The sequence below is a fragment of the Stenella coeruleoalba genome (assembly GCF_951394435.1).
Source record: "Stenella coeruleoalba genome assembly, chromosome: 12".
Taxonomy (NCBI): Eukaryota; Metazoa; Chordata; class Mammalia; order Artiodactyla; family Delphinidae; genus Stenella; species Stenella coeruleoalba.
Window position 1 is genome coordinate 87526142 of NC_137158.1, and position 27973 is coordinate 87554114.

Below are 27973 nucleotides of genomic sequence, written 5' to 3' on the forward strand. Positions count from 1 at the left end.
AGCATTTAACAGTTTAATTAGCATGTAGTTTTTATCAGTATACAAAATGGTCTTAAATGGTCAGTGCAGTTGTTTTTTTGGAGTGATTACTGTATCAGGAAAAGTATACTTCACCAAAAACAGAACATCAGCTTTCAAATGGTCTTTTCAAAGAGTTTCTGATTTTTAACTCAGCAAAGAAGAACAGCATTTAATTACCGCATCCCTGGTGAAAAAACAAAAGAGGAAAAACAATATAATAATCTGCCTCCAGAGTGAACTTGCAATAAGATTCCTGCCGAGAGACAAACACACGATACACGATCACCTTTTCCCGTCAGAACTCAGCGGAACCCCCAGTACCTTTCCATAATTAAAACTTTGTTGAATATCACTTGAAATCAAGAACTGAGACATGGAAATAATTTGTTAGTTGCTAAAATGGTATTTATTTCAAAATCTTAAACAACACATATGCTAATTTTATTATGAAGAAATAAATGTAAATACCCAAAACAACGAAAGTATTTTTAAAAAGAAACAATGAACTGGATTTTAAAAAGCAGAACGTTTATAACTGTGTCCCTAAGAATTCCAAAAAAATTCATGTGAAAAACCTCATTCGCCTTTCACGTGTCTCTTCACAACAGTTAGTTTGAACTGTTGTTATATGAATACGGACTGCTAAGGCGAGCACCAACAGACTGGAGATGTACAGACAGACTGCATGCTGCTCTCAAGGGCAGGGCCCGACACTTCTGGGGAGGGTGGTCACTGCCCAGACGCCCTGCCCTGGCTGTGAGCTCCAGCTCTACTGCAGTGGACATCATTTGGGGCACCTTTTCCCCTCGTTGAGAAGCAGCAAGAGCTCTCCCAGCCAAGGTCCTGAGGACTGGCTAGTTACCTCTGCGCTCCTGTTCTAAGCCTGCTCTCCTTTAGTTGACCCTGCTTTGCTTTTTCTCCTTTTAGGTGTTCATCAAAAAGAATCATCCATTTGAAACTGAATAAAAATAGAACTGCTATCAATTTCCTTCACTGTTCGTATCAGGCATACAATTCTGCTGTTTTTCATATGCAACCTATGTTTCCAAATTTCACAAAGAAACAAAGCTGTGCCTCAACAGAATATTCCTCCAAATCGGTCAGATTTAAGACTGCAATTAAGTATTTGTTTTTTCCTCCATAATTAAATTAGTACATTTCTCTGAAAAGATACAAGAAAGCAGCAATTACCTCTTGATATACAAAGGGCAATTACCTCTTGACATACAGAATAAATATGTTTCTACTGGCTTAAAACAAACATTTCTATATCAGATTCATTTTTTCATTAACTTTCTTTTTTTTTTAAGTAGAATTTATTTTTGCTGAAGTCTCCATATCCTATTTACTGAATACTTGCAGTCGCGGAAGGATCTAGAATCTCTTGCCAAAATTCACTAACTGCAAATGTTCAGGTGGTAAATCAGAAGTACACTCCTAGCCTACCTGTTACATCTGTTCAACATGTTTTTTACTTGATATGGCAAGCTTCTATTCCACTCATTTAAAAAATAGTTTCCTTCTGGGAACAAAGTCAACCAAAATCAGCCTTTTAAATCACATTTTAATATGAAAATTACTAAAATTCACGTATCTGTGTAAAGAGCATTAGAGGAGCAGAAACAAGACAGAACTGAAACAAGCTCACCTTGCATACGGGATGTACGACAGACTATACCTGCAAGAAAAATTCAAGAACGTTGAAACTGAATGATGTTTTCCTTTTTGCCAAATGGCCATATTCTAACACCATAAAAAATGAAGCAGTAGACTACTGCACAGTGATTCTCAAAGTATGACCCTTGACGGCATACAGCATCACCGGGGAACTTGTTAAAAACGCAGATGCCTGCCCCCCCACACCTCCTGAATGAGAAACTGCGTCTCAGTAAGCAATGTGCTTTTAAAAAACTCTGATTCTGATGCCTGCTGAAGCCTGCTGTAATACAAAGCCTGTTGTATTACCCTTTTCAAGTTATTTTTTAAAAATAAAAACTATAAAATAACAGAATAAACTGCACTCTCCTTCAGGGATAAAGCAATCATGAAGTACAGATTAACAATAAAAAGCAACATATTAATAGAAAATAACAAAGATTTAAATTTTTCCACATTTCACTGAAAAAGAGTAAAACAACATCATAAGGTTCTTTTGTAACACGTAGAGAACTGCATTTAACATCTGTTGACATTCCATCAGCGGAAAGGTAGCAACAGCATCAAAACAAAGACTGGGGCTTCCCTGGTGGCGCAGCGGTTCAGAGTCTGCCTGCCGATGCAGGGGACACGGGTTCGTGCCCCGGTCCGGGAAGATCCCACATGCCGTGGAGCGGCTGGACCAGTGAGCCATGGCCGCTGAGCCTGCACGTCCGGAGCCTCTGCTCCGCAACGGGAGAGGCCACAACAGGGAGAGGCCCACGTACCGCAAAAAAACAAAAAACAAAAACCACTGATCTCAGATTGGGTGATATCAAAAAGGAGAAATTTAAAACAGCAAAGTCAGGAAGGGGTTTACTGACGATTGCAAGGAAGCAAACAAGACTGAGCTCTAAAGAAAAAGGAAAAACACTCGTAGAAATATTTTGTACGTCAAGAACACCTTTCTGGTCTGACGCGGGAGCGTGCAAGGAGGGCACATTCAACTCAATCGTATTCGCTGGGCCGTCAGCCCAGGACCTGAACGTGGCCTGGGGAGGGAGCGATCAGGAAGGACGGTGTGACTGAACGCTCAGAGGGGAGGGCGCCTCAGGGAGAGGCAAGGGCAGAGCAGCCTCGCTGAGGAGTCGGCACCAGAACGAACTCACTCGGCAGGTGCTCAGCAATACCAGGCAGTGAGTGGTTCCCCGCCGTGCCCTCGGGCTCATCCTGTGGCTCGGCCTGGACCTCAGGGTTCGTGTGGCACCTCCTGCATTTCTGTTTCACACGTTAGAGAAGTGAACGCAGCCCTGTGTGCCTGGGCAAGCACAGCCCCCAACTCTCCTCAGCTCTCCCACATTTAGGCCCCCCAGGACACACTGCAGACCTCAGGCACCTGACCTCTCAGGAGGCCCTTCCCCTCCAAGGCACAGGCTTACCTGACCCGGTAAAATGCCAATGACCTTCCTAGGCTTACAGGCTCAGAACAAAATGCATGGCACTGCTTAGGAAATTTTAACTTTCTATTTAGTGTAAGACTTACCAGGTCATTGACAAGAACTGCAATATGCAGAATAATAAGGCCAGCCCCTTCTTATGCCACTGACAACAGCAAAGACAAGGAAATAATGAGGTAAACATCTTTTTAAAAAATATTTTTCACAAGCAAGTTCAGTTCCTCCCCTTCAAAAATATAAACGATAGCTCCAACTTGTTTCATTAAATCCCAGTATGACAAATTTAAGATTCAGGAGATCGGAGAATTACATATCTATAAATTGTATCTTCTTTCTAGAATCCTCTGATTCCATTTATTCAAATGCTGCTAAGTATATGGCATTAAACATTAATGAAATAAATGTGCACAGGCCGAAAATATTAACTCTCTCTCATGTTAGGTCCTTTAAGTCAAGGTTAACCTTTCTAAAATACCCACTTGGTTATTAGATCTGTATCCTATGTGGAATTTACGTATCTTTCTCATTCACACTTGTTCATTTTCTTGAGTTATTTTTTGAACTAAAATTGTATTTTATTGTGATCTTCTGGAATAATGTAAGATAAAGTTTCCACAGTTGTTTTAAAATGATCTATTTTTAGAATTTCTTGTCCATCTTTATTTTAAATTTTTATTTATTTACTTTTTCACTTATTTTTAATCTACTGCTTATAAACAGACTGCTGGACCTTTCCAAACCAGAAATCAATTTTCCATAGGGAAATGCGAAGATTGTTTACGAAAATTCTTTTAAGTTATCACTGGGAAATGATGTATTAAGTGCATTCTTGCATAACTAAAGTCCGGTCCTTAAATCATCAAAATTAAAAGCAGAACATTTTTGATGAACGTCTCTGCAGTGTGTCGTACGCCACCCCATCTTCTTTAAAGTGCGCAGTGTTCTTGGGAGCTCAAGAACCTCCTCAGACCCCTTTGGAGGTGGATAAGGAACAATAAGCAAACGTAATGCAGAATCAGGAGCATCGACGAGTAAACTGAATTGTAATAAAGTAACTTCTCTGAAGGCTAATGAGGAGCCGTTCACCTCATCCGTAAGTGCTGCAAGAATAATTTAAGTCCTTTTGTCCCTCTGTGTTAATCTGTTTGGGTTTGTTTTCCGGCCCTTTCTCCTCACTGTGTGGACACCCTGATGCTCACGATGCACCCCCCACCCTAGAGCCACAGCACAGCGAGGATATCAGCCCAGCTGACAGAGCACGCAGACCCTCAGCGAGGGCCTCTCACGGCCCTGGGCCTGCGAGAGGGGCCAGTCTGACCTGGACGCAAGCACGAGCTCACTTCTGTCTGTTTTAGGTGGCAGAATCCACTGCAAGCCTAGCTGTTAACTAGGTTTTAGGGACACCCAGTCTTTGGTGGGTTTTAAGAAACCAGACTTTGAGCTCCTTGGAGATGATGGTGCGATGACAGTCTACCTGGTGAGGGGCCACACAGTTAGTAGAAAACAGATATGGTTGAGGTAACTTACCCAAAGAGCAGCGCACAGGGTAAGTATGAAACACAACTACAGGAAAGGAAAGAAAAATCGTCAATTTGAGCCTTTTCCAAAGCTTAACAAAAATGCATACACTATTCTGCATTCATTTGCATGATAAAACACTAGAGAACAAAATTAATGAGACCCCTTACTCTAGCTGTCCTTATATATTCCCTGAGTATTATTTTAAAGTCTGTGACTGCTGCAATATATATTCCTTGGTAAACTGAAAGCATGTAATAAATCACCCGTTGACTAAGCCAACAGAGAGACTGTTTCAAGAATGAATGAGAGTGACAGCAGCTGTTGTTATGGATTTATGAATGCTTGCGCTAACGTTTACTAATTCAAGCCGCCACCGCAGGACTCAGTACAACCGCTCCTGTACAGTAAGTTCTGTTTTACTTAGCTTTACAAAGGAACCTGTTATAATGATTTCACACAGAAAGACTGCACTGTCATTCCACAGCTATGTCCCCCAGAGGAGGCAGGGGAGAGACGAGGAGAGGCAGGGAAAGCAGTGGGGCAGGCGTGGAGACAGAGGCCTAGGTATTTGTGTAACAGTCCAACGGGGGAGCGACAAAGGCCAGGTGACAGGCCACCAAAATTAAGCCAACTCTCCCTGAGAAGCCTCATATGGACCCAGAAGTGACCCGTCTTCCAGGCCCACCCTCCAGAAAGTACACACAGGGGTCCATTAAGGTGCTCCATGGGGCCTGAAAATGAAATACATGCAGCTCTCATTTTCACGTGCAATACACAGAGCTACACTGTTAGAATACACAAAAGAACACAGGATTCACCCAGCCAATCATTTTAGGTAATGCTACAAATCCAAACTCTTTAAACACACAGCCTGAAGAATGTGACTGTCATATTCAACAAGAGAATTATAACATTAGTACCTCACAAAGTAATGCAAAAAGAAAAAAAAAACTCGAAAAAAGTTTTTTAAAAGTGTCATTATTTACTTACCAGCATAACAATCGTTGCAAGCAATCTCGTTGTTTCAAACATTTTCTTCAGTTGTTTCACGGGTCCCATTAAAAAGCATGTACTATTTGAAACGAATAAAAGAAATGAGAGAGGGAGCTATTAACTTGTCCGGCTGTGTAAAAATAAGTACTTTTAAGAAAAGAAATCCTATGTTAGTTTAATTAGAAAATCTCACTGAGTCTGTTGCATTTCTCCTTAACATTAGAAGGAAGCGTTACTCCTTCTGTCTTCTGAGACACAGGAACGCCTCTCACAAATCACTCCCAGTGCCGGTGAGCGCGACCGCTGAGCCGGCCCAGGCTGACCAGGCAGCCTGCTCTCCGCTGGTGCCAGTTCAGCCGCTGCTTCCTCACCTCCACGCACGCTCCCCGTCGTAACGGGAGAACAGCCCCACAAGCACTGTCTGAGGGCCAAAGTGTGCAACTGCGCCCTCAGGCCTCTTCCAGGCTGCGGTCTGAGGAGGGGCATCGGGGCGAGCCCAGGAGACGGGACCGAGCTTGGCCACGGCTCACGCCTCTGCACTGGGCAGCACCTCTGATGCAGAACGTCCCTGAAGAGGCAGGAGCTCACCTCTGAAAGCTGAGAGCTCGTAAACGTGACAACTACGCTAACAGACATCAACTCCCCCAGAGATGCACCCAAGGCCCCCGGGGGGGACTCCCTGAGCGCCCAGGGCACAGTCCTCAGAGTCACTGCCACTGTGTGGCCCTGTCCGACTCCTGGGCCCGGCACTGCCACCCCCGATCTGCTTCCGCCGCTGGTCGGCTGGGCATCTGACGGTCCCCTCGCCGAGGCAGCTACAAGCCGGGGCTCCGGAGGACTCTCGGGTGGCAACCAGGCCTGGTCACCTCACTAGGCACCTCCCCGGGGAGTGACCCCCCCGCCCCATGCTACTACACCCTGCTATAAGATGGGCTGATAACAGTGCCCACCTCACAAATGGGGTGACAGACACAGAACACTTAGGATAGGGCCTGGCACACAGTAAGTACCTCCAAATGCTGGCTATTCCCACCATGAACACTCTATGATGGCAGCTGGCACACAGCAGGAGTCTAAGTATCTATTGAATGAATGTAAATTTTGAATTCACAGTATGTATAGATCTACAGAAATATACCCTATTAGAAAAGAAAATTTTGATAATGATAGCAAATGAAATATTTTGAGAAGCCAAACTTCTGTACATACCTGGCTAAGGCAGCAATATTTCCAAGGGTATAAAACACTGCAAAAAGCTTTATGCCACCAGGAAGCCACAGTAATCCAGTTCCCTGAGTTAAGATATTATAGTTATTTAAAAGTAATTTTACCACTGTAATAGATTAAAATATAAATGTGCTACTGCAGTAATAATAGAACAGTAATAATAGAATATACATATATTATAAAGTTTATGTATAAATGTGTTAATATATAGTCTCTATATAGTTTTTTAAAAAGTAGTTAATTTTCAATGTTATTTGCTAATTTGAATCTTCTGCCTATTTGCATGTAAGTATATATAAATGAGCCATTACATAACTTTCTTTATACATCTGAGTAAATCTCACTCTACTTAAGTATTCTTTTTATAAATGGCAAGTCAAAAATCTAAATCACATCTAAATCACTGACTGCAACTCTCCTAATACACACTGATCTTTCTTAAATGAAATTATTTTAACAATCCATAAACCCCCCAAAATATTAATCTCTGCATCTTTTTATTGATCTCTACCCCTTTATTTCAGGGGACTAAATATGTCCCATCAGAACAGTCCAGATAAAGTGGACTGCATGTTGGGACTAAATGGAATGATCAGTCTCACACAAAATAGAAATTACGGAGCAACATACAGCCTTAACGCACAAGAATAGAGAAGACGATGCCACTGGCGAAGCATATGGCAAACCATTTCAGCCTGGTGTTGAAACTGAGGGACGAGGCGTCCAGGACCTGGGGAAAGAAGGGGAATTAGAACGTGTTTTTAAATCATCACTTGCCGACCTGATGCTTTATACTACATTAAAGCAAAGCTTCATGTTAATATAGACAATGAATCTGTTTTACTTTGCACATTGTAGTGTTAAGAACATTACGATTCCATGGCCGTAAAGGGGAATATCAACAGGTCTGGGAATGAGACGGTCCTGAGGAGTCACTGTTAACTTTGCCAGGTGAGATAACAGCATTATTGTGTTATACGGTTTTAGAAAGCTCTCACCTGTTAGGGACAGGAGAAGCACTGATGTGGATGAAATGACATAAGCTATGAGATACCTTATAAAATACTCATTGATTGAAAAGTAGGGGAAAGATGAAACAAGACGGGCAAAATGTTGACAGGTCAACACCTGTGGACTCATAGACACACACCTTCTCTCAACATCTCTATGTCCGAGGGCATCTGGGCAAAGTCCCTACACGCAGAGCCTGACACGGGGACTGTCCTGCCGGAACCTCTCTGGGGGCGGGGCGGGGGGGGAGCCCTCAGGCAAGGGAGGGCAGCTGGACAGAGAAGGGGAGGGACAAGTGAGGCCCTGCTTGCAGCTGGAGCTCAGTGAACACCATACCTCACTGTCTGTGCCGCTTGAGGCCAGGCCGCCCTTCTGGAACCCTCCTCCCAGCAGCTGGTGGCTGGCTGCAGGCAGAGGGCGGAGGGCCCAGGCTGCTGCAGGAGCTACAGCGCGAGCACAAGAGGACAGCTGTGAGCTGCAGGGCGGCGGGCACGTCCACCCAGTGACTGGGACCTGGGGAGCCCCCACAGCGTCTACCACGGGGCACATCTGACAACCTCAGCTACAAGTCACGGAAGCCCTGGCGTCCTCACAACCGTTATTAGAAACGCACGCGAATTAACTGCAGGGGGACAACATCCCCGCATGTCACGTGGACTCCAACCAGACTGTACGGGGCCGCACTCCACACACGTCACACTATGATGCGGCACACAGTAACGATTAAGCACACATTTCCTTTCACTGAAGTACAGTGTAACTGAAGTACTAACAATATTATTATATTATTTAAATATTACATTAGTTTCAGCTGTACAGCACAGGGATTCAATATTTTTATAAATTATATTCCCTTTAAGGTTACTACAAAATAACGGGGATATTTCCTTGTGCTGTACATCTCAGCTGCTTAGCTATTTTATACACACCAGTTTGTATCTCTTAACCCCCTCCTCCTATCTTGCCCCTCCCCCTTCTCTCCCCACTGGTAGCCACTAGTTCGTTCTCTGCATCTGTGAGTCTGCTTCTGTTCTGTTACGCACATTTGTTTTATTTTTTAGATCCCACATATAAGCAATAACATGCAGTATCTGTCTTTCTCTTCATTAAGCTTAATGCTCTCTAGGTCCATCTACGTTGTTGCAAATGGTAAGCACACATTTACATTACTAGGTACACCATTAAAACTCATTTTCCCAACAAGGCTGAAAAAGTATCAACAACAGATGTTTCAAGAAACTAGAAATATACAATAAGGATTTATATTCCAAAATTATTATTAACTTGCATTATCATATACTTAAAAGACCACATGCTTATAATGTATTTTCAAGAATAATGATGCAAAAATACAAAGTTCTATATGCAAAAGCTCAAAATTCCTTACCTCAATAGATTGATCTGTGAATCCTTATGCAGCATGAAAAGCAGATAAAAACAACTAAAGATTCTGTCAATGTAACATCCATCACTTTTGAACACATTTTAAATATTTTTTAAAATCTGCTTTAATCCACAGACATTCTTGTTTCCAGCAATGTCATCTGTTTATACTAAAACTGATCACTGTTTTTTAAACAAAGAATGAACCTGCCTATAAAAACATCTAAATTTCATTTTTATTTGATCAGGTAGAATACACATAGCACAGAATAAACCCTGAAGACTGCGTATCGCACAGGGAATCTACTGGTTTGTAAAAAAGGAGAAACGGTACCCTAAGTAAGCAGGGTTTCTAAGTGGTCAGTGCGAATACACGATGACCTGAGGACTTAATGAGAGTGGAAGAAGCATCTATTTTTACTTCCTTTACAAGTTTCAATCACCCCATTGTTCTTAAGTTCAACTCAGTATTAAGCAGAGTCATTTGTATAAATAGTAGATATTTTTCCTCTCATTACCATCAGCCAAGTGATCTTTAAATCGAAACATGTAACAAATTCTTTCCATTTGTAAATTTGGAATATTTGATCCACAAGCAAATGACCTGTCGCAAGCCCTTCAGATTGCCCAGGATACAGAAACAAATCACAGATTCCCTAACTCCCAACTGGGAAAATGATACAGTGCCCACCATGCAAGAAAACCAGGCACTGCCCTGTCCATGAGGGAGACGGAGGGAGCCCTGACCCCGCAGACCTGCGTTAGCATGTGCTTGTAGGTGTGACGTGCTTGTCCGACGGGATCAGGAAGGAGCCCGCCAAAACCAGCAACTATTCTGATCTTGTAAATTTAGTCTTAGCAAAGAAACACACATTGAAGTGGCCACCAGTTATTTTACTTATTTGTTATCAAAGGAAGAGGAAGCCAAGAATAAACCTCGTGAGAGCAGGAGCGACTCTCCCATTCGCCGGTGCCCTCTTCCTGCTGCAATAAATCAACCTCACCTGGAACCAGAACTTATTAAAAAAAAAAAAGTTGGAAACAATGGAGGAAAACGTCTTCACCGCAGCACCAACATTACAGGTGAATGAATGAACCCATGGCACAGATACGAGCTGCCTTCCTAGGGGATGGAGAAGCCGGGAGGAGAAGGACACCATCACAAGGGAACAGCATGGGCACCTGGGCCTGGCTCCCAGGCCACCACCACTCGAATAAAGGCAACCACCGCATACATGGAATTCCTAGAACTGCTCCTCCAGAGACAGTGGTGGACGATGAGATAAAGACGAGAGGACAGCGAGCACAGAAGCAGGCGCCCACGGCCCCTCCAGTGCGGTCCAGACCCACCTCCCCAGGGGTCCCCTCCCCTACTCAGAGGCTCCTCATCGCCGTCACCCACCACTCTCCCAGGCATCCTCTCTCACTCAGCAGCCCCGACCACAGGTCCTGCCCCAGATCCTAGCAGAGTCTCGGGTGCTTTCTACATGCACGTTGACAGCCCAGCCTTTCTGTTCCTCACTCTCTCCTCTCCGACAGCCTCTGCTCTCCCCTCCACTCAGAGACCCTGGGACTCGCACTCCCCGAAATCACTCCAAGTCCAGGCCACACTGCTCTCCAGCTGCGACATCCTCCCCAGGGCACTGATTCAAGGGCTCCTGCCTGGATGCTTCGCAGCCTCTCGGGCCCCTTTATCCCCTCCTTTACTTCAATACAAAAGCGCAAGTTCCCTTTCTGCTCTATCCACCAGCAAAACCCTGGCATGACTCAAGCCCTCCTTCCTCTTCCTCTGGGTGGAGTCACACGGCAGGACGTGGCATCCTAACCAGGTCATCGCCAACTTCAGGGGGCCCTGGGCACTGCCTGCCAGGCATCCCAAGTGCACTGCTGTTTAAGTTGACCTGCCTTCTCACTGTCACCCCCTGACCCTGCCAACCCACCTCCATTTCAACCTCCAGTTCCTGCCCTGGCACCTCCCCAGTCAGCAGACACACTGCCTCTACTTCCCACAGAACACGGAAGCCCCGTGGGGATGCCCTGCACCGCTTGCTGTTGCCAAACACCAAGCTCACCCTAGGAACCCTCACCCTCCCTTCCTGGCCCCGACCACAGCACAGGGGCAAAGGCCAACGTGGCCGCCCTGCTTCAGAGGCCAAGCCCTCTGACGCCCCAGGGAACTGACACAGCTGGCTTTTCTCCCCGTGTACAACAGTGAACCACATTCTTGCGGAGACCCCCTTCCATCAACCTGTGAACACGCGTAAGCCTCTTCCATCTTAAACAGACAAAAAGCCTGACTTCACCCTCCAGCCTCTGCTCAGTCAGTCATTCACTGATTCACTCAACAAATACCTACTGGGTGCTCCTGGGTGCTAAGTGCAGGGTGAGGGCCTGGCTCTTGGTTAAAAGGCGCGGCGGGTGGGGGGGGGGGGCCTTCCCTGGTGGCGCAGTGGTTGGGAGCCCGCCTGCCGATGCAGGGGACACGGGTTCGTGCCCCGGTCCGGGAAGATCCCACGTGCTGCGGAGCGGCCGGGCCCGTGAGCCATGGCTGCTGAGCCTGCGCGTCCGGAGCCTGTGCTCCGCAACGGGAGAGGCCACAGCAGTGAGAGGCCCGCGTACCGCAAAAAAAAAAAAAAAAAAAAAAAAAGGCACGTGGGGGAAGCTGCCGGGCCCACAGCCCCTGTGAGGAGCTGCAGGCAAGGACAGCGGCTGGTCCTGCCCTTTCACCTCCCTGCACCCCCAGCCCCGAGGCTCTTTGTCTGAGGCCCTTAGGAGAGCTCCCTGTCCAACAGGGGACGCACTCCTCCTGACTCATCCCCCTCAGCCCTCCCAACCGCCCTCCTCCCCCGACCTCAGAGTCCATAAAACTGCCTGACCCCAGGCCTTCGCTGCCCCATGAGACCCCAGATCACCACCCCGTCCCTGGTTTTAGCCCCGGGCTGGTTACATCGCAGGAAGTGATCTGCGGCTGAATTAGCCCCTTCATTTGTGGCTCTGCTTGAGCTGCTGAGCTCCAAGGACCTGGCCCTCTCCAGGTTCCCAGTCTCCTGAGCTCCTCACTGAAAGCTCCAGAGGTCAAACCCTGGGCCTTCTCCCTTTTCTACTTACCCACAATCCCTTGGTTATCTCAAGTACTTCCTCCCATGAGCTCTAGAACCTGCACTCAGATGCTAGCTGGCATCTCACTCAACATCCAGATGACCCCCCAACGTGCGCCTTCCATGTCCCAGTCAAGGGCGACTCCATCTCTCCAGCAGCTCAGGTCAAAACCAGAGGCACCCGGGCCCCTCCAGCAGCACTCTCACACCCAACCCATCAGCTCTGCACTTGGACCATTTACAGAGCCTGGCCACTCTCACTTTAAGCCACCGTCACTCCCACCTCCCTGACCCAGGTCTCTTCCCAGGACCACTACCCTAGTCCTCTGACCAGGTTCCAGCTGCCACTCTTGCCCCTGCAGTCTGTTCTCCACAGACCAGCCAGGGCGACCCTTTAAAATCCAAGGCAGTCACATGCCCGCTCCGCTCAAAACCCAACGGCTCCTCAGCACACTCAGAGTAAAGGCTGAAGTCCTTACTGTGTCCTGCAACACCCCACATGACCTGGAGCCCACCTCCCACCTTCCCGCTTCCCTGGCCCTTGGCTCCAGACACCCTGTGGCCTCTTTACGGGCCTTGAACGTGCTGAGCCTGTTCTCAGGATCTATATTTGCATGAGTTGGGAGATATTTACTTGTACGGGTTACCCAGATATCCCAGTGCTCTTCAGATCTGTGCTGTAATGTCACCCTAACAGACACATCTTCCCTGACCATCCAACACAACAAGATGATCCCAACCTCATCCACCTGCTTTACCTTCTTCCATGGCACTTATCACTGGCTGACATATTTTTATATTTGCTTGTTTATTAACTGTTTTCCCCAATTAAAATGTAAGTTCCATGTAGGAGAGGCCTTTCTTTTGGTCACTGTCATAACACCAGCATCTTGAACAGAGCCAAACATATGCAGGCGCCAAAATATTTGTTGAATGAATAAATGATCACCTCTTCTGAACTCAATGCACTTGTCCATTCCAGTCAATCACTCCAATCTTTGGTCAATGACTTCTCTACATAATTTTTCTCCCCTCTAGAGAGTGGGCTCAAGAGAAGTGGCACCACCACCTTCACGCCCCCAAGGTTTAGAGCAGCTCCGTCTAACAGGACTTTCTGCAATGGAATGCCCCAAGCATGTACTGTCCTATGCATCAGCCACTAACTTACTTGCCCACCCAGCACCTAAAACGTGGCTGGTATGGCTGAGAAAGGAATTTTAAATTTTATTTAACTTAAATTTAAATAGCCGCATGTCGCTAGGGCTACTGTTTGTATAGCACAGACCTAGAGCATAACGTGAAGCATAAAACAGTGGTTTAATAAATGAGCTGGGGGCTTCCCTGGTGGCACAGTAGTTAAGAATCCGCCTGCCAATGCAGGGGACACAGGTTCGATCCCTGGTCTGGGAAGATCCCACATGCCACAGAGCAACTAAGCCCGTGCACCACAACTACTGAGCCTGCGCTCTGGAACCCGTGAGCCACAACTACTGAGCCCGCGAGCCACAACTAATGAGCCTGCACACCACAACTACTAAGCCCACGTGCCACAACTACTGAAGCCCATGCGCCTAGAGCCCATGCTCAGCAAGAGAAACCACCACAATGAGAAGCCCGCACACTGCAAAGAGGAGTAGCCCCGCTCGCCACAACTAGAGAAAGCCCGTGCGCAGCAAAGAAGACCCCACGGAGCCAAAAATAAAATAAAATAAATAAATTTATAAAACAAAATAAAATAAAATAAATAAATGAGCTGGGTAAGCCATTGCCGCCTAATGGACGTTTCTCATATTACCATTTATGGGTTCTTGTATTACCATTACGATTCGCCAAACTGGTTAGAGCAGATGCCTGGCTTTCAGTCTCTGAACCCTCACAGACTAGTCCAGAATCCTGTTCACAAGAGGTGCTGTTTTTAACAAGGAAGGAAGTTAGGACAAGAGAAGGGACAAATAAAAGGTCCTTATGTAATACCGTTTCATTTTAAATGTTCCACTTCTGTGACAGGCAGGCAAGAATTTGTCTGCATGCAAATGACAAAGATACTTATAAAGCAGTTCCTCCTGCACTATTTTTATCCCTCCTTTTAACGGAAGTAACCCTTTTCAAGTCTCGTGGGTGAAGTACGCAGACAAGGATTGTTTTTTAAAAAAACCGCTTATGAGGGCTCAACTGACAACTTTTAATTCAGTATTATTTCACTTCTCAATGACCTGTGTTTTTTTCTTTTCTCCCTCCAGTCTCCCTCCTTCCAAAAAACATACACTCACAACACCTCACTTAATTCCAGGGTCTAACAGATGCAACGAAGCTTTAAGATTTCAGCTTATGCAGCTGGCAGGACGGGTACCCGCACAGCTACTGCGCTGCCAGCCCGAGTTCAAAGTCCACACCAGGCGCAGAAAACCAAGCGGAGGCTGGGGGGAGAGCAGCGTGGGGGCAAATGGGTTATTTGGGAAAGGAAGACATGCAGCGAAGTACGTTCCTGAGAGTCGCAAGGCCAAACTGGGGGTGGGGGGGGGGGTCTCAAAGTGAGCTGCTGTAGACTACATGGAAACCTGGAAAGCGCCCCAAGTTCTTCCCGGGAGGCCCGTGGCGCCCTCCCGCATCATCTCTGCAGGTAGAAGCGGCCCGCTGCCCACGCTCCGCGGCCCCGCCCCAACACACGTTCACCCCAGAGGCCGGAAGCAGGCTCCCTACCTGTGCAGTCAGGCCCTGCTCCTCGTCGTCCTGGCCGCTCAGGACTCGCCGAAGCTTATCCATGGCCCTGCTCCTGGGCCGCAACGGCCCTTCTCGCCCGCCGAGAAACCCGGAACCGGAAACTCTTGGGTCGACCGGAAGTCCGGGTAGCCCGCTTCCGGCACGTCGGCGCGGCCCTTGCGGCCTCCGTAGCAGCGTGCGCATGCGCGTCGGGTTCCGCCGCTGGCCTGTGTGGGCCCTGTGGCCGCGGGCGGGGGTGCCTGGGGTAGGGCGTCCACATTGTGCTGGCTGCTCGCCGGCCCGCGGGGCGGAAGCTGTCCGGGAAGGACGCGGAGAGCCGCGGTCTCCCGCGCTCGGGTTCAGCAGTCGCTGCCTCCGACCTCCGGGAGTCGGGACCCAGAGGTGCGCACAGCCGTTGCTTGTTGGATGAATAGACCCACGAACGCGGATCCTCACGAGTGTCCTCGAAGCCGCGTGCCTTGGGCCCACGTCCAGGCCTGCGGACCCGGGCTCCAGTGCCGGGACTAGAAGTCTAGGTCTGCAGACTCAGGTCCAGTACTGAGGCCCCGTGCCCTAGACCCGCTTCCAGGCCCGACAGAAGAAGGCTGGGGCCCTTGTGCCAATACTGGCAGGGATTCCGTTCTAAACTGCCGTTCGCCGAGTATCTCCGCTCGAAGGGAGTCCGGGGACAAGGGGCAGGCTTTGGGCGCTGGTGGTGTAACAGGGAAGAGCTAAATCCGACTCCCTGTTCCGTCTGTTTCTTTGATTTCAGCCTTTGCTTTTCGTCGCTTTTGTTGGTGTAATCACAGACGTATATTATGGCCTGCCCCAGGGAAGCCTGCCCCTCTGCCTGAATGTTAAACTAAAGATCCTCTCTTCGTTTCCCAGGGAGACAGTCTCACCCCGCCCACCTGTAGATGGCTGCCAAAAAGAAAAAAAAAAAAGACATTAACACATCCCCTCACTCAGGCTGGCAGTTCCAGGGAATATTTGCAAAACGTATGGCCTTTTTACTTTGCTTCCTCGTCTCTAACCCCTTTCTGTGCTATAAAAGAAGCTGGCATCCAAACCCCGATAAGGTGGTTTATCGGAGACACTAGTCAGCCGTCTCCTCAGTCTGCCGGTAGTGACTTATTTTCTCTCTTATTCTCTACCTTGCTAAGGAGAGATGAGAAACTAGGGCTTCCTGTACAGTGTGAATTCCAGAGAATCCAGGAGTTTTCCATAAATACACTCCTGCTTTCCAGTTTGGTGTGATCGTGATGAAATGCCTGCTGTTTTGTTTTATTACATCACCTACTCCGTTCCTTCCCTAAAATGTAACAATTAAAAGGTGGAGCCCCAAAGGCTTTTATTGCCCATCCTTACTGCCTTCAGTAGAATTTTATCTAATCTCAATGAGATAGAAAACACATGGTAAGACCCGTAGAAACACAGATGATACACTTGCTCTGATAAAACAGTCCAATGTTCAGCATCTTTTAGGTGGAAAATACTTATATTTGGCCTGTTTATACTGAAGTGTGAGATCCTATTCTTTTGTCCTTAACTTAAAAAGATCAGAAAATAGAGCGGAAAAAATGCTATGAAATAATAAACCTGTGTGCTTCTATAATAGGAGTACATCTATACATTCTCTAAATTTTTTCCTTTTGAAGTATAGTAACTTTAGTTTTGCGTATGCAAAAAGACGAAATAAACTGATACCTCTCCTAATGGGGAGAAAGCTTTCCAAGGATATGTGAGGTTGAGCCATGGGATTTGCCAGTGTCCAATTGTGTTTAACCTAAAAAGGGCAATTTCATGATTTTCAACCTGTACCTGGGTGTAAGAAATTTTACTTAGAAAAGAATATTGAAGATTTAAGAATGTGATTTGGGCCTTTTCACTTCTCATGCCCTATGAGCCAAGCTTCGTTTCCTAAAAAACACCACATAAAATTTACTGAAGCCATAAGCCAATGGAGATGATTGAATAAGAGTCTAGGCTCCGTAGTCAGACTGCCTGGGTTAGAATCCTGGCTCCCCCGTTTTGTAGCTGTGACGTTTGGGGCAAGTCAACCTAAACTCCTGTTTCACTTTCTGATGTGCGAAAATCAAGGTGATAATAGTTCCTACCTTGCAGGGTTGTTATGGGGATTAAATAATACATCAATCGACCCTCATCATTCAGGGGTTCTATATTACAACTTAACCTACATGCCAAAATGTATTTGTAACCCCGAGATCAATACTTGCAAGCACTTTCGCAGTCACTCAGGACATGTGCAGAACAGTGAAAAGTGAGTCACCCAACACTCACCATCACGGCTGGGGTGGAACAAGGCCGTGATGTGCCTTCTTGTTTTCAACTCATACTGCAAACAGGCGCCGTTTTTGCGGTCTGCTTACTGCTACATTTTTTCACATACTTGTGCCTTTTCTTGGTGATCTCACTGTTTAAAATAGCCCCCAAGCCTAGTGCTGAAGTGCTGTCTAGGGTCCTAAGCACAAGAAGGCTTATGGAAAAAAAGTATGTGTTAGAGAAGCTTCATTCAGGCTGTTGTACGCTGATGTCTGTGAGTTCCACATTAATGAATAATACATACTGAATACGAAGTTTTTAAACAGAATCACTTCAGACAAGTGCAGGTAGAAGCAGCCCGCTGCCCACGCTCCGCGGCCCCGCCCCAACACACGTTCACCCCAGAGGCCGGAGGCAGGCTCCCTACCTGTGCAGTCAGGCCCTGCTCCTCCTCGTCCTGGCCGCTCAGGACTCGCCGAAGCTTATCCATGGCCCTGCTCCTCGTCAGGTTATGGGTTGATCAGTTGAGGAAGGCGCAGTCAGAGGCTCGCAGGACCCTGACCCGTGTCTGCAGGAGTGGGGCCTCGGTCTTCGTAAACCAGTGTTTGCAGCGACTTTATCAAACGTAACCTGCAGATGACAAGGATTGACTATAGGTGTAAGGACGGGGCCTACCACATGCCAAGTGCTGAACAAATGCTGGGTTTTGTGATTCTAACCATTACTGTTGTTTCATCGTGTCTAATGTCTGCTCTGGGTCCCTGTCTCCCTTCCCATCTGTGAAAGGAAAATCTAAACGGAGTCATCATTGCTCAGAGAGCTCTGTGACCTGGAACCAGGAAGCCACGGAGGAAGGTGACGTGCATGCCTCAGCCTGGATGGACTCTGACCTTTTGACCTGATGAAGTTGTCCAGAGCACCTGCCAGAAACGCAAGACACTTATCGGACCCTTACCCTAAAATAACTTGAGACAGTCTATCTACTTATTGGACCCCTGCCCTAAAACAACTGACGATGCCTTAAGGACAAATCTTCTCTCACTTGCGACTGTCGATCACGGTTCTTGCCAGGCAACCTTTAACAGCCTCCTGGCTTGTTTTCTTTTTTCCTGGCTTTGTGTCTTCAGAAGCCCCTGACCCTTTCTCTTCCTTGGAACACTCCTTTGGGGTTGCCCTGAATCTGTCTCCCAGACTGCAATTCTTAGAACCCCAAATAGATTCTTCCTATTTGCACCCTGCATTTTTTTTTTGTCTGACACATCCTAGTGAACAGTCTAAGGAGGCCCGAAGTTAGCTTGTACTTCGTGCCCAGAATCCTAGAACAAAGGCCGGGAGCTTCCTACTTCTTCCTCTTCCTGCTTCTCAGCCACAGGGCTTTCCAGAGGCAATGGCCTATCCAAACATGAGGCAGCTGGACAAGCAGGATGCGGTCCCGAGTGGTGAGACGCAAAGCTTGAGAACATCTTTCCTGGGCCCCCGAGATGAGAGTCCCCGCTTCCTTCCAGGCCCGCCAGAGGGGGTCTCCGCACCTGCGATGGTCCCTCCTCCCTCCTCCCTCCACCCACCCTCCCTCTGTCCCTTCACCAGCCCGCAGGGGAGCCCGAGTGAAGGAAGCAACAACAAGTTCCAGCAGAGCCCTCGGTCAGGGAAGCTGAGGTCCCCCCTGGGAGACGTGTGGTCCTTTCCGGAGGCAAGCCCAGGGCCAGCCCACCCCCCAGAGGCCACTCCATCCCACGTCAAGACCTCTGCCCCCAAGGGGCCCCACGCACAAACCAGCACCCCTTCACCAGCTGACTGTGGTGAAAGAGGCTGGGTTCCCAGGGGGCCTTAGGAGAGGTAACACCTGGTGAGCCTCTGCGGGAACCCTTCCCCATGGAAACATTTTAAGCATTTTGAAACAAAGACCATACAAAACATCTCAAGTTTCCTATTCCCATTTCTTAAGTTTCATACAGTACTTTGTAGAAACATGTATCAGACACTCTCCAGTGACAATTCAGGTAGGAAATTACACTTGAATCTGAGCCCCTGAGCGGCTAGAAAGGCCTTAGAAAGAGTGCCGCCGCCATGAGTTGGGAGAGAGCTGGTGACAGTTCATCATGGGCCCTTGACTCTGTCTCATAAGCTTGCCTTAATCCCTTCTCTGGACATGATAGCAAAGCTGGGCACAAAATGTAGCACAATAGCTTTTCTTCCTTGAGGACTGAGGCCCCAGAATGCTTTGTGAGTGAACCAAGTCGGTTGCCCGTTAAGGCCGTGAGGCTGCCCCAGGCAGAGGGTGGGGACCAGCTGTCATTGTGCAGGGGTGGGGATGGAGAGACCTTCATCCCTTTCTGCCTCCCGACCACACCCCTGGAAACAAAGCGAGCGCCCTGACAAGCCCTGCCATAAGGGCGACACTCAGAGTGTCCTGCTGGAACAGGAGGCGGGCGCCGTCGCCACGCTCCCGGGTCAGCAGGGCCCCTGAGATGACCGCCACACCGCTCCCGCACCCAGGGGAAGGCAGACGGGCGGGCAGACAGCATGCGGTTTGGCAGCGCCACTGTCCCAGGACACACACGGCACAGAAGTGGCCGACGTCAGCGCCAGCCAGTCCCTCGTCTGGCCCCGCAGCCGGCCGTTCTCCACACGTGGCGTGGAGGTCATTGTAAATCTATTCATCTCACTCCTCTGCTGAAAAACCTCCAAGGACTCCACTCCAGCCCCAGAGTAAAGGGCACTATGGTGATAACAAAGGGCAGGGTAGATTAGAGAAGCGCACAGAGCTGGTCCTGACCCAGCCCCGGCTCTTCTCTGCAGCCTCACACATCACCACATCTTTCTTTCCACAACACATACAGGGGCACACGTACGTGCATGCCTGCACGCACACCGTGTAAACACACGTGGAGACCCACCTGTTTAGCCAGGCCTCCGTGCTCAGCGTCTGCAGCATCCTCAGGCCTGTTCTCGTTGCTTGAAATCTTGCCTCCCGTGTCCCCCAAGGCCCACCCCCAACTCCTCCAAACTTCCTTTCTTGGCCGATGCCCACTTGACCTCTGGGTCTCCTCCTCAGGGGAGCCCTCCCGGACCTTTTACGACGTGGCCAGGGGTCCGAGCCCAGAGCCCTCCTCATGCTCTGTCCAGCCCTAAGCGGGGTCACCAGTCTCTCCCCAGCTTTGCCTGGCCGAGGTCGGTCATCCCACTAGACTGCCTCGTGTCCAGACCCCACCCCGTGATGGAAGCTCAGAGGATGTTTATAGAATGAATACATGAGTAACAGTAACGAGAGCATGTTTAAAGAATCTGAGACAATTTGCCTCAATACGACATCTAAAGTTCATTGTGGGGGTGAAAGTAAACCTAGGTGTCAATAAATGAACAGTTATGTGTTGAGCACGTTCTGTGTGTAGCTGTCCCTTCAGCGGGCTGGTGAGGTCTAGAAAGATACAGCTGAGCGTTCAAACGGCCCAGATAAGCCAGGCATTTCTTCCGCCGTGGGTGCTCACAGGGCCTCACTCCACTACTGAGGAGGAGAAGATCCAACCTTTGCCATGTGTGAGCTAAGTGGTGTGCAGTGTGCTTTGACCCTCAGGCTCCCTTCTCACACACTAAGCCGCGTGAACCACTGAGTGCTGAGTGAAGGGGTGTGTCCCCCAAAGATCTGCTCTTTTGGAAAATATCCTGCTTCTTAATTTTGCTCAAATGTGTTATTCCAAGGAAAGACACAAAGGTGATTCTTTTTATGATTATTTGTTGGGCATTATATCTTTCCAGGGGAGAAGGTTTTTTTTGCTTTTCTTAAGATTTTTTGATGTAAACCATTTTTAAAGTCTTTATTGAATTTGTTACAATATTACTTCTTCTTTTTTTTTTTTTTTTTAATGTTTTGGCTTTTTTGGACCCGAGGCATGTGGGATCGTAGCTCCCCGACCAGAGATTGAACCCGCACCTCCTGTATTGAAAGGCCAGGTCTTAACCACCGGACCTCCAGGGAATTCCCCAGGGGAAAAGTTTTTGCAACTCAAACCCCTTGACGAGAGAAAATGCCACCCCCAAATCCTGTTTCCTGAGAGAGAGCAGAGAGCCTGGTAGGTAAGAACAGAACTCTGCTCTTTCTCTGTCTTTCTGTCAACAGGTGCTGTTGTCAGCCATAAAATCCCTGCTGAGGTCACAGCTCTGCTGCAAATGGAGCTTCCAGTCACCCTATTAATGTCCATTTGAGGTCTTCAGGAAACTCCTTTACTAGTGCCTCAAAGCAAGGGACCCTCTCACGACTTTGAATGAGTGAACCAGCTATAAACGAGTTTTGGGTGTTGCTTGCTTAAAAGCAAAGGTAAACCCAGCATTTTGATCATTTATTTCTCCCGCTCCATTTGCTATATCCCTCCCGGCTGATGGAAACATGACTGCAGTATTACACGCATGGTTAAAATATGTTCCATGGTAACTGCGACCAGGATGCAATCTATAGAAAAAGGGTGTGTGTCAGTGCAACTAAATGACAATCCAACTAAAAATAACCCCAATCTGCCTTTTAAGGAATTAGTAGATTAACGTGCATTTGTTGTGTACTTGTTATTTTGTTCAGAGAAGAAAAAGATACTATCTCACCCTTGAAGAAGTTACAAATTAATTTTGAAATGATATTTAATCATAAATGAACACAAGCAAGACAGCACAGGGTGAATTTTAACTTTGGACATTCGTGGCCCCTGAAGGCAGCACCTGGGGCTGTTTTGGAAGCGTAGAGCCTCAGGCCCTGGAGTGAGGGCTTCCCGCTACCGGGCCCCTCGGGTGATGCACAGCGAAGTGTGCAAGCACTGGCCTCCACTAGGGAAACAGGGAGATCCCGAGGCAGCCTTATTCAGGAGGCGGATTTGGAGGGATACTTGTATAAAAACAAGGATTTGCTGCCCAATTCCAGAGACCTTACTTTCCAAATCTGTATCGATTCCGTTCTTCTCTCTCCATCTCAACTCTCTCTGCAGAGCCCAAGCCTCGGCGCCCCTCGGCGGGCATCCCTTCTCCTACTCTGATGCGGCTCCCATCCCGCTGACCAGTGAAACGCAGGTGACAGCCCCTCGGCTTTCACGCCTGCGTGCAGCTCCCTTACAGACAGGTCAGGTCCTTACCACCTGCCCCGACTGGGTTCCCACGGAGACAGTGCGGCAGGTGTCTGTGTGCAGGACGCAGGACCAGCCCCGGCAGGGGCGTGACAGGAGCAGGTGTGCACCCAGACGATGGCATAGAGTCTAGGCAGAGGCTTCGAGCCCATCCCGCGAGGCAACCCATCATGAGGGCAAAGGTCCGGGCCTCCACTTCTGTGTCCATCTGTCACTGGACAGGACTGCCCCTGGGGACAGGCGTGACCTGGTGTGAGGCGGCCATTCCCCAAGAGGACTCAGCCAACACTCAAGTGGCTTCACTGAGGTTACGTGTGAGAGGGGCGGTCAGCCTGGGAACCAAGGAGAAGTGAGCAGCACCGTGGGGCCACCTGCAAGGTCAGTGTCAGGAGCTAAGCCACCGTCAGCAGCAGCCATGGCCAGCCGGCCAGTGTGAGTGGGGTGGGGAGATGCCGCTACAGCTGCCATGGCCAGAAAAGGCTATTGGCCACAGGGGGACTCATGTGGGAACAGAGAGCGCTGAGTTAGACCCATACCCCTGAGTCCTTGAAGCTGGTTTGGCTGAAGAGGAAGTCCGTTTACAGACAGCTTGGGCACCGCTTATACCAATGTTGGGTCTCTGAATCCTGTCACTCATATGACCCGTTCACTTCGTGTTTGTCTCTGTCTCCTTTTTCTTCTCTGTAAATTGGGAATCATAATAGTACCGACATGATAGGGATGTTGTGAAGTAGTGATCTTGGACTGCGCCTGCTACACACTGAACGCTTGCTCAGTGATGATGGGTATTAGCATCATTTATTTGGATAAACCTGTAATTATATTCCAGCCTGGCCTCTTAGGTGCTGTGACCTTGTGCAGGTTTTCTGTTGCTGTTTTTTTACTTCATGTCTCTGCTTAGAAATAACATTATTTCATGCACTTTTCGTTGATTGCGTCTTTTGGAAATTCTATTCCCTGGTTAAGAAAATGAATTGCAAATTTGTGTTAAGATAAGCAAAGATTAAAAGGAAACATCTGTTTTGCGCTGCTACAAAGAATATTAACATCCAAGATGCATGAGCTGGGGTCTCACTTAGCACCCAGCGCTCTCCTTCTTGGTACTCCATTACGTGGGCTGACTGAATCGCAAGCTATCTTTACGCCAAACTAATGCATATTTCAACTTCAGAAAATGTATTAGACGTCTGTCACGATTGTCAAGTCTGTCTTTGTTTTCCTATCATCGGAACAGTGAATGTATCTTACAGGAATTTAGGCAGGGACTTTTCATATGTTGTATAAAAAGCTCTTGCAAGTGCAGGAAATATAACTGACGCTGATAAAAGTGCCTAAAAAGTTAAACGGCAAACTGTCCATTCTAGGTGCTTATATGAGTTTCTCTTGATGTAAATGGGATGATTTGTGACAATTATTATAAAAGCCAGGGTAACCCAGAGATGTGTGCACTAGTTTTCTAACTAGCCTTTCAGTAATCCTTCTAGAACCTTTGCCATGGGAGCACACCTGTATACCTGGATTAAATGTCCACGGGGGCTCTCCAGCTTTACCCGGCGGTTGGTGTATTGCAGTAAGTAGAGGGTCATTTTTCCATAAGCTATAAGGTGTTTGAGCAGGTACAAGGTGATTTCCTCAGCTCTCTGCATGGTTTTCCTAGGATCAGAGTCTGGACTTGTGATTGTGGTATCCCTGCCCATGACACTGTACACTCTTCCCAGCGAAGAGGGGGAACAGCTCCCCTCAGGGTAAGCTTGTTGAACTCAGGTACCGCATCGATGTCATTCTGTTTGTTTCCTTTTCTTTATGTATTCCCAGAGTCTGGGAGAGTCATGGAACATAGTAAATGTTCCATAAATATTTTTTGCATGAATGAACGAACAGAAAGTTATAACTGCAACAGTTCACTAGAAATTATCTCATCTTTCCTCCTTTTTAAATAAATAAGGCAAGCATCCTCATTCAGTAACATTCTTGCAGTCTTACAGCTGGTTAAGAGCTGAGCAAATGTCACCCACATCAACAGGCCGTTGGTGACGAGACTGGCTCATTTTGCTCGGCCTGAGTGGGAGAGAGGTCACGAGGACGGTTCCCAGACATCCTTCCTGACATGCAGGGTCTTCTTCACTCACCACTTGCGTTTCCTGTCCAGAGATATTTATGGAAGCAGAAGGTGGTTAAGGGGTAGATTTGTTTTTGCATCAATTTCATTGTTAATCACTCTTGCAGAAGGGTTGGTTACGAACAAACAAAAAAATAAAAGTTGTACAATCTAAAGCACTTTGTTTTCAGACAGGCTTGGCCCTGCCTGGACTGGCCCAGACGCTAAATCTCAGAAACGTGTGAGCTTTTTGTCCTAGGTTTTCATGTGTATGTTAGGAGGCGAAAGGGAGATTCTAATAAGGAGGATGTCTGTGTTTTTAAAAGTGTTGTCGTATTCCTTACAACAAACATTAGCTGAACACAATCACAACTCCATGACCTCAGGGTTTGAATCTTGTGAGGACACAAGGGGGCGTAATTTGGCCACAAAAGAGTCTCAAGCCTGGAGAGAGCCGAGGAGGGCAAAGCCGCTTTGGGAACCACCTGCATCCGGGAGAAGCAGGTGTCTGCGCTTTCCACCTTCTCCCTCAGGTGCTCCTTGCTCCCAAAGCCGGGGGCAGAGTCTCTTCCAGCCCAACCCAGTGACTGTGTCCCTGGGGCATCACAACTTAACACAGGAAGAGCAGGGTCCTCCCTGCAGACAGGTGGAGGCCTTAGGAGATCTTAATGATTTGTGTATTTTATTGAAAACCCCAAATATTTCATTGGCTGCTAAAACTGACAACATACAAATTCCTCCCCCCGCCCTTCTCTTTCTTTCTTTCTTTCTAACTCATATTTAGGAGACTCCATCCCCTTTATTTCTTTTTTTTTTTTTTTTTGCGGTACGCGGGCCTCTCACTGCCATGGCCTCCCCCGTCACGGAGCACAGGCTCCGGACGCGCAGGCTCAGCGGCCATGGCTCACGGGCCCAGCCACTCCGTGGCATGTTGGATCCTCCACGGACCAGGACACGAACCCGCGTCCCCTGCATCGGCAGGCGGACTCTCAACCACTGCGCCACCAGGGAAGCCCAAAGAGAGAGTTTTTACTTCTTTACCAATCCTTACACCTGTACTTGATTACCCTTCTCTAATTGCATTGCCTAGTATCCCTATACAGTGTTGAATAGTTGAGGAGATACTGGGCATCCTTAACCTTGTTCTCGATCTTAGTAAAAATGCCTCTAATGTTTCTCCATTAAATAAGATGCTTCAGGACCAAGGAATATGTATGTTATCTTTATTATTATCATATTAAGAAAGCATCTGGGGACTTCCCTGGTGGCACAATGGTTAAGAATCCGCCTGCCAATGCAGGGGACCCAGGTTTGATACCTGGTCTGGGAAGATCCCATGTGCTGCAGAGCAACTAAGCCCGTGCACCACAACTACTGAGGCTGTGCTCTAGAGCCCGCAAGCCACAACTACCGAGCTCATGCACCACAGCTACTGAAGCTGCGCACCTAGAGCCCGCGCACCACAATGAAGAGTAGCCCCCGCTCCTCACAACTAGAGAAAGCCCGCACCCAGCAACGAAGACCCAATGCAGCCAAAAATCAATCAGTCAACCAATCAATCAATTTATTAACAACAACAACAAAAGAAACCGTCTTTCAAATCCATTGAGTAATTTTGATCAGGAATGTGTTCTGAATTTCGTTCCAAGGTTTTGACAGCATCTGTAATTATATGATGTCTGTAATTATATGATGTAATTATATGATGTGGAGATCCTGTAATTATATGATGTCTTCCTGGATCTGTAAATAGGTGAATAATATTAATGGATTTTCAAATATTGAACCAACTTTGCTTTCCTGGAATAAGTCACACTTGGTCATGGGGAATTATTTTCTTAATGTGGTATTGACTTCCACTTGCTAACATCTTATTTGTATTTTTATCATCCATTATATGCAATTTTTCGGTATCTTTCTGTTTTAATTATGTCTCTTCTAGACATCATATTATTGGACATTGATTTTTTTTAATAGTCAATCTGAGAGTCTTTATCTTTTATATTTGTAAGTTTTATCTATTTATAATTATTATGGTGACCATATACTAGGATTCATCTTATTTCATATTTTGCTTTTATTGAATTTTTTTTGGCTTCCTTTTTTCTCTTTTCCTGTTTTCCTTGGTCATTTTGAGTATTCTGCCAGTTTAAAAAGTTAAACATTATATTTTCGTTCTTACTGTGGCTACCCTCTACTTAAAACCTATAATTATGCATATTTACCTGTAGTAGTAAACTTAGAAATATCTTATTGTGCCCTTATAAGTCAGGATTTTCTGCCCACGATCATGTCCCTTGGTCTCCCTCTTCCCTCAGCCCCATAGTGCTGAGATTTTAGTTCTAGACTGTTATGGACAGTCTGTTTCCCACTTGGGTCCTATAGTGGACTTTACCTAAGCATTTGATTATCCTTAATTCCACACCTCTTATAGCAGTCTCCTGAATTTGTCTCTTTTCTTGTCTGAATCCTTCCTTCAAGAGCGTTTCCACTGTGTGATAACATTTTTGAGGCTTTATATGAGTGAGAATACTTATATCCTCACATCTGAGTGACAATTTGGATTAAAAAATCTGACATTCAAAGTTCTTTACTTTTACTACTTTAAAACCATTACACCAGTATCCCCTTGTACCATTTCCCTACCAGTCTGTCTCTTACTCCTTTATAGGTTAGGGTGGAGATAAAATTTATCGTTCAACAAGGACACATTTGAGAGTGAAGAGGGCACTACCAGTAATTAAGCTTGGGCGGTCGGTGTAAACCAGGATGATCCTGCGTAAACTGAGACATAATACTCTGCTTACTTACAGGTGGTTTAGTCACCCCACTTATAGATGATTACTTCTTTCTCTCTGGAAGCTTTTAGAATTTTCTTTCATTTGATATTCTTGGGTTTTGCTGTAACACTTTTAGGTGTGGTTTTCTCTTTTTTAAAATATTTATTTATTTATATTTTTGGCTGCGTTGGGTCTTAGCTGCAGCAGGCAGGATCCTCTGCTGTGGCCCGCGTGCTCAGTAGTTGTGACCCATGTGCTCGGGGGTTGTGGCACGGGGGCTTAGTTGCCCTGAGGCATGCAGGCTCTTAGTTCCCCGACCAGGGATCAAACCGTGTCCCCTACATTGGAAGGCAGATTCTTAACCACTGAACCACCAGGGAAGTCCCTAGGTGTGGATTTTCTGTTGTCCCCTACTTGGTCTTCTATGAATTCTTTCCATTTGAGCCATATCTTCCTCCCTCCCTCCCTCCCTCCCTCCCTCCCTCCCTTCCTTCCTTCCTTCCTTCCTTCCCTCCCTTCCTTCCTTCCCTCCCTTCCCTTCCTCCGTCTATGTCCCAGTGACTCCTGCTGTAATTTCTTTCACTCCCAGACTCTTCATTGTAGTCAAATGCAGAGAGTAACTTATCCTGCCAACAGGAGCTCTTTCAGTCTATGTGAGCTG

The 27973-nt window shown here is 47.3% G+C and overlaps 1 protein-coding gene across 1 annotated transcript; it reads right to left on the reverse strand.

Annotated features, from left to right (window-relative positions):
• On the reverse strand, nucleotides 1-15168 carry SFT2D1 (SFT2 domain containing 1). The gene is made up of 8 exons (XM_079939136.1): nucleotides 15047-15168; nucleotides 7498-7584; nucleotides 6837-6919; nucleotides 5625-5706; nucleotides 4641-4676; nucleotides 3200-3258; nucleotides 1670-1699; nucleotides 1-205 (listed from the first exon to the last, which is right to left on the reverse strand). Exons 1-8 carry the CDS (start codon nucleotides 15107-15109, stop codon nucleotides 166-168), a joined length of 480 nt encoding a protein of 159 aa, XP_079795262.1. The 5' UTR covers nucleotides 15110-15168; the 3' UTR covers nucleotides 1-165.
• Nucleotides 15169-27973: the final 12805 nt, after the last annotated feature.